The following is a 3,527-nucleotide window of genomic DNA, read 5'->3' on the forward strand; positions in this document are numbered from 1 at the left end:
AGGGCAAAGAGAGAGCCCCAACATACCACCTTACATGTGGCAAATTAGCCTTCTGCCATGGATTGTTAGAGGGCCCTCTTGCCTGAACAGGCTACATGAGAACCTCAAAGCTCAACCCATTGTGAGGCAACACAGGTGGCCTCTGAGGTTCTAGAATTCCCAGAAACTGTAACTTAGCATTGGGAGCTTCTGCTCACAGTTTTTCTTCACAGCTCTTGGGTGCCCCTCTTCCCCCAAAATCTAGATGAAGAAGTTTCTATTACTAATGAGTCTTTATCTGGTTGGATCTGCCAGAGGTGAGTCACCCTATACAGCCTCTGGGAAGCCTCTTCAAGGTATTTTAGCCCTTGAAGAAGAAAGACCAGTATCTTAGTTACCCAACCCAATCTGACTCAGGATCAAGAATGGCTAAACAAGTCCACTCTGAGAGCTCCTGAGCAAGCTGGTTCCTCCCAGTTATGGCTTTACCACCAGAGAAGCCCACTGGCTTGGCACAGTCTCATTCCTGCATCTTTCAACCACTCACCGTTTGTACCTGTTGCTCTGTGAGAAGATAGGTCTAAGGGTTCTGTGGAAGTCCAATGAAGGATTGTCCCAATTAACTGAGTGCAAGGGATCCTTATGTAGCAAGGAAAGATATAAGATATAAGATATAAGGAGATGGAAACATGATGTACCTGGAAATCCATCTCCAAACACACCTGTGGGCCAGAGATCTTAGGAGCCTCTCCTTCATGACCATGTTCTATCCATCCAGTTGTATTTCCTGTTTCAAGATCCTCATTCAAGGTGGGCTGTGCTCCCTCATTTCTCCTAGAGGAGAAGAGAGAGGCCATGAGCTCTGAGCTGTCAATTAAATGACAAAGTGTTTTCATATAATGTTGATTCTCAAAGATTTTGTTTTTTTACCACCTTATATTTTCAAAAATTGACTCAGAATGTAGATACATAGCTACCAGATGAAGAAGTAAATCATCTACTATAAGAATGACTATGAAATTAGTGTGCTTTTTCAACTTCCTTTCTGTATTAGAAATCTCTTTATTAAAACTTCTGTTAACTATTGAAGAATCAGGGACACCTGCATGGCAAAGTTGGTTGAGTGTCCAACTCTTGATTCTGGCTCAGGTCATGATCCCAGGCTTATGGGATTGATCCTGTATGTTGGGCTCTGTGCTGAACACGAAGATGCTTAAGATTCTCTCTCTCCCTCTGCTCCTTTCTCCCAGTTGCACTCTTTCTCTCTAAAAAATTTTTTAAAAATTAAATTAAAAAACCTATTGAAGAATCAGTCAAGCAGATATTTCAGTAACAACTGTTAAAAATAAAAACCTCCCATGGGTGCCTGGCTGCTCAATTGGTTAAGCGTTGACCTTGGCTCAGGTCATGATCTCCTGATTTGTGGGTTCAAGCCCCACGTCCAGCTGTGTGCTGACAGTGTGGAGTCTGGAGCCTGCTTCAGATTCTGTCTCTGTCTCTGTCTCTCTCTCTCACTATGCCCCTCCCCCACTCACTCTTTGTCTCTCAAAATTAAACATTAAAAATTTTTTAATAAAAATAAAAATCATTCCTTTATCAACATATTCTAATCCTACTCTTTCAGAAAGTTATTGATTATAAGGACTGCAAATCACCCAGAATATATATATATATATATATCTCATTGCAGGACTCTTGCAGAGATAAGGGTATTTTGAGGCTATCTCAGCCTCAAAAGATCTTGTAATTCCTCTAAGCTTTTGGCTAGGATTAGTAACTCAATAGCCCACTCACTCTCCTCTGGTTACTCAGTCTTGTCAAAGAGTAATAATCAAATTGTTCAGTGCTACATTTAACAAAATGAAAGTCATACTTAAAGAATGTCATTGGTGATAGTCATTGGTGAAATGGATGAAAGGTAGAAGAAACTGGCCAGAAGATAATGACCAGTTAAGAGTTTTGTAAGTCCCAGCGTAATGTGGGAAGGAGAGAAAAATTAGGCACTTAAGGAATAAGCTAGGCACTTCACAATTTATCTTATTGAAAACTCATGATAACTACATGAAGTGGGTGTAAATGGTATATGTCACGAGGAATATCAATTCAGAAATAAATAAGCAAAGAATGTTTTTATCTTAATAATTGATGGCAACTTTGAGTCTCCAACCCATAAAGATTGGAGACTGAGTGTAAGAAAGAACTTGAATTTGCTAGTTAAAGTGTCTTAAATCCTGTCTGATAATGTTTGTGGGTACCTTAGATATTTGTCATTTCTAATTTAAGATGTATCCTGTCCAAAAGTTAAAATCTTCCATGTTGAGTTCCAACCAGAATTACTTAGCTTCTCTTTCTCTTTCATATCTTCATCCTCTTGCCTTTCAACCACAGAGACACTGGAGGGAGGGCTAGGGTGGACTTCTGATTGATGATGGTAATTTGATTTCCTAATGCTGGCTTTGTCAGGGGGAGTACATTATTTTCCCTTCATGTGTTTTTGGTATATGAGTGAGTGGGACCCCTTGTGCATTTCTTAACAATGTGGATCTTAAAATTCTTCCTTTAAATGCCAGGGTTGGTTTCTTTATGTTTTATTATTAACACCTCTGTCCTTCATGGTCTCTTGCATAACCCACTGAGGTCCTCCGATATCTGTAATATCTTCAGGTGCCTGATCTGGCCCACAGGAAACCCAGGAATCTCCCACCACATTAGCCTTACTGCTTACGGAAAGCGGTCTTCACCCCAGGCATTCTTTCTCTCACCTTTACTCTCTCTCTTTGTTCCTTCTCTATCCCCAGGAGCGTCAGGTCAGCCTGATGAGCCTCCTCAGTCTATGAATCATCAAGCTTCAGTTCAGCAATTTTCAGGTCGGTCCTTTTCACTTGAAAACCCTTCATTTGGTGGTAAGGCTTTATATGAGACTTCTTCAGCCGAGAGCAGTTTAAGTGAACATGCTTCAGCTGAACACACTTCAGGTGAGCACGCTTCAGCTGAACACGCTTCAGGTGAGCATGCTTCAGGTGAACACGCTTCAGGTGAGCATGTTTCAGGTGAGCATGCTGTGACTGAACACACATCAGGTGAACACACCACTTCTGGTGAACAACCTTCAGGTGAACAGACTTCTGGTGAAAAGCCTTCAGGTGACCAGACTTCTGGTGAGCAGTCTTCCATTGAAAAGCCTTCAGGTGAACAGCCTTCAGCTGAACAGGTTTTGGGCGAAAATACTTCAGGTGAACAGGTTTCAGCTGAAAAGCCTTCTGGTGAACAAGTTTCAAGTGAGAAGCCTTCAGGCGAACAGGTTTCAGGTGAACAAGCTTCAGGTGAACAGGCTTCAGGTGAAAAGCTACTGGGTGAACAGCCTACAGGCATCCCACCTTCAAGCACATTTTCAGGTGAGGCCCCTTTTCAGGTAAGGTATATCGGGATGGGTACCAGTCCTTGACTTCAGTGTGAAATAGGCAGAACATCAAGAAACTCAATTTTAAGGAGAGGGTATGGAAGAAAGACTAGTTCACAAACACTTCACGAAGAGCTCTCTCAAAGAC

General features: G+C 41.8%; 1 protein-coding gene across 1 annotated transcript in view; it reads left to right on the top strand.

Moving 5' to 3' along the window:
• The first annotated feature begins 203 nt into the window (after positions 1–203).
• The window catches only part of LOC115271750 (sperm acrosomal protein FSA-ACR.1-like), a 6,304-nt gene continuing 2,980 nt past the window's right edge, over positions 204–3,527 (top strand). Inside the window, exons 1-2 of the mRNA XM_029914689.1 lie at positions 204–296; positions 2,778–3,374. Coding sequence (XP_029770549.1) covers positions 245–296; positions 2,778–3,374 — 649 coding nt within the window. The 5' untranslated portion in view covers positions 204–244. The remainder of the gene's footprint in view (positions 297–2,777; positions 3,375–3,527) is intronic.

Source organism: Suricata suricatta, chromosome 11, assembly GCF_006229205.1.
Source record: "Suricata suricatta isolate VVHF042 chromosome 11, meerkat_22Aug2017_6uvM2_HiC, whole genome shotgun sequence".
NCBI classification, from domain to species: Eukaryota; Metazoa; Chordata; class Mammalia; order Carnivora; family Herpestidae; genus Suricata; species Suricata suricatta.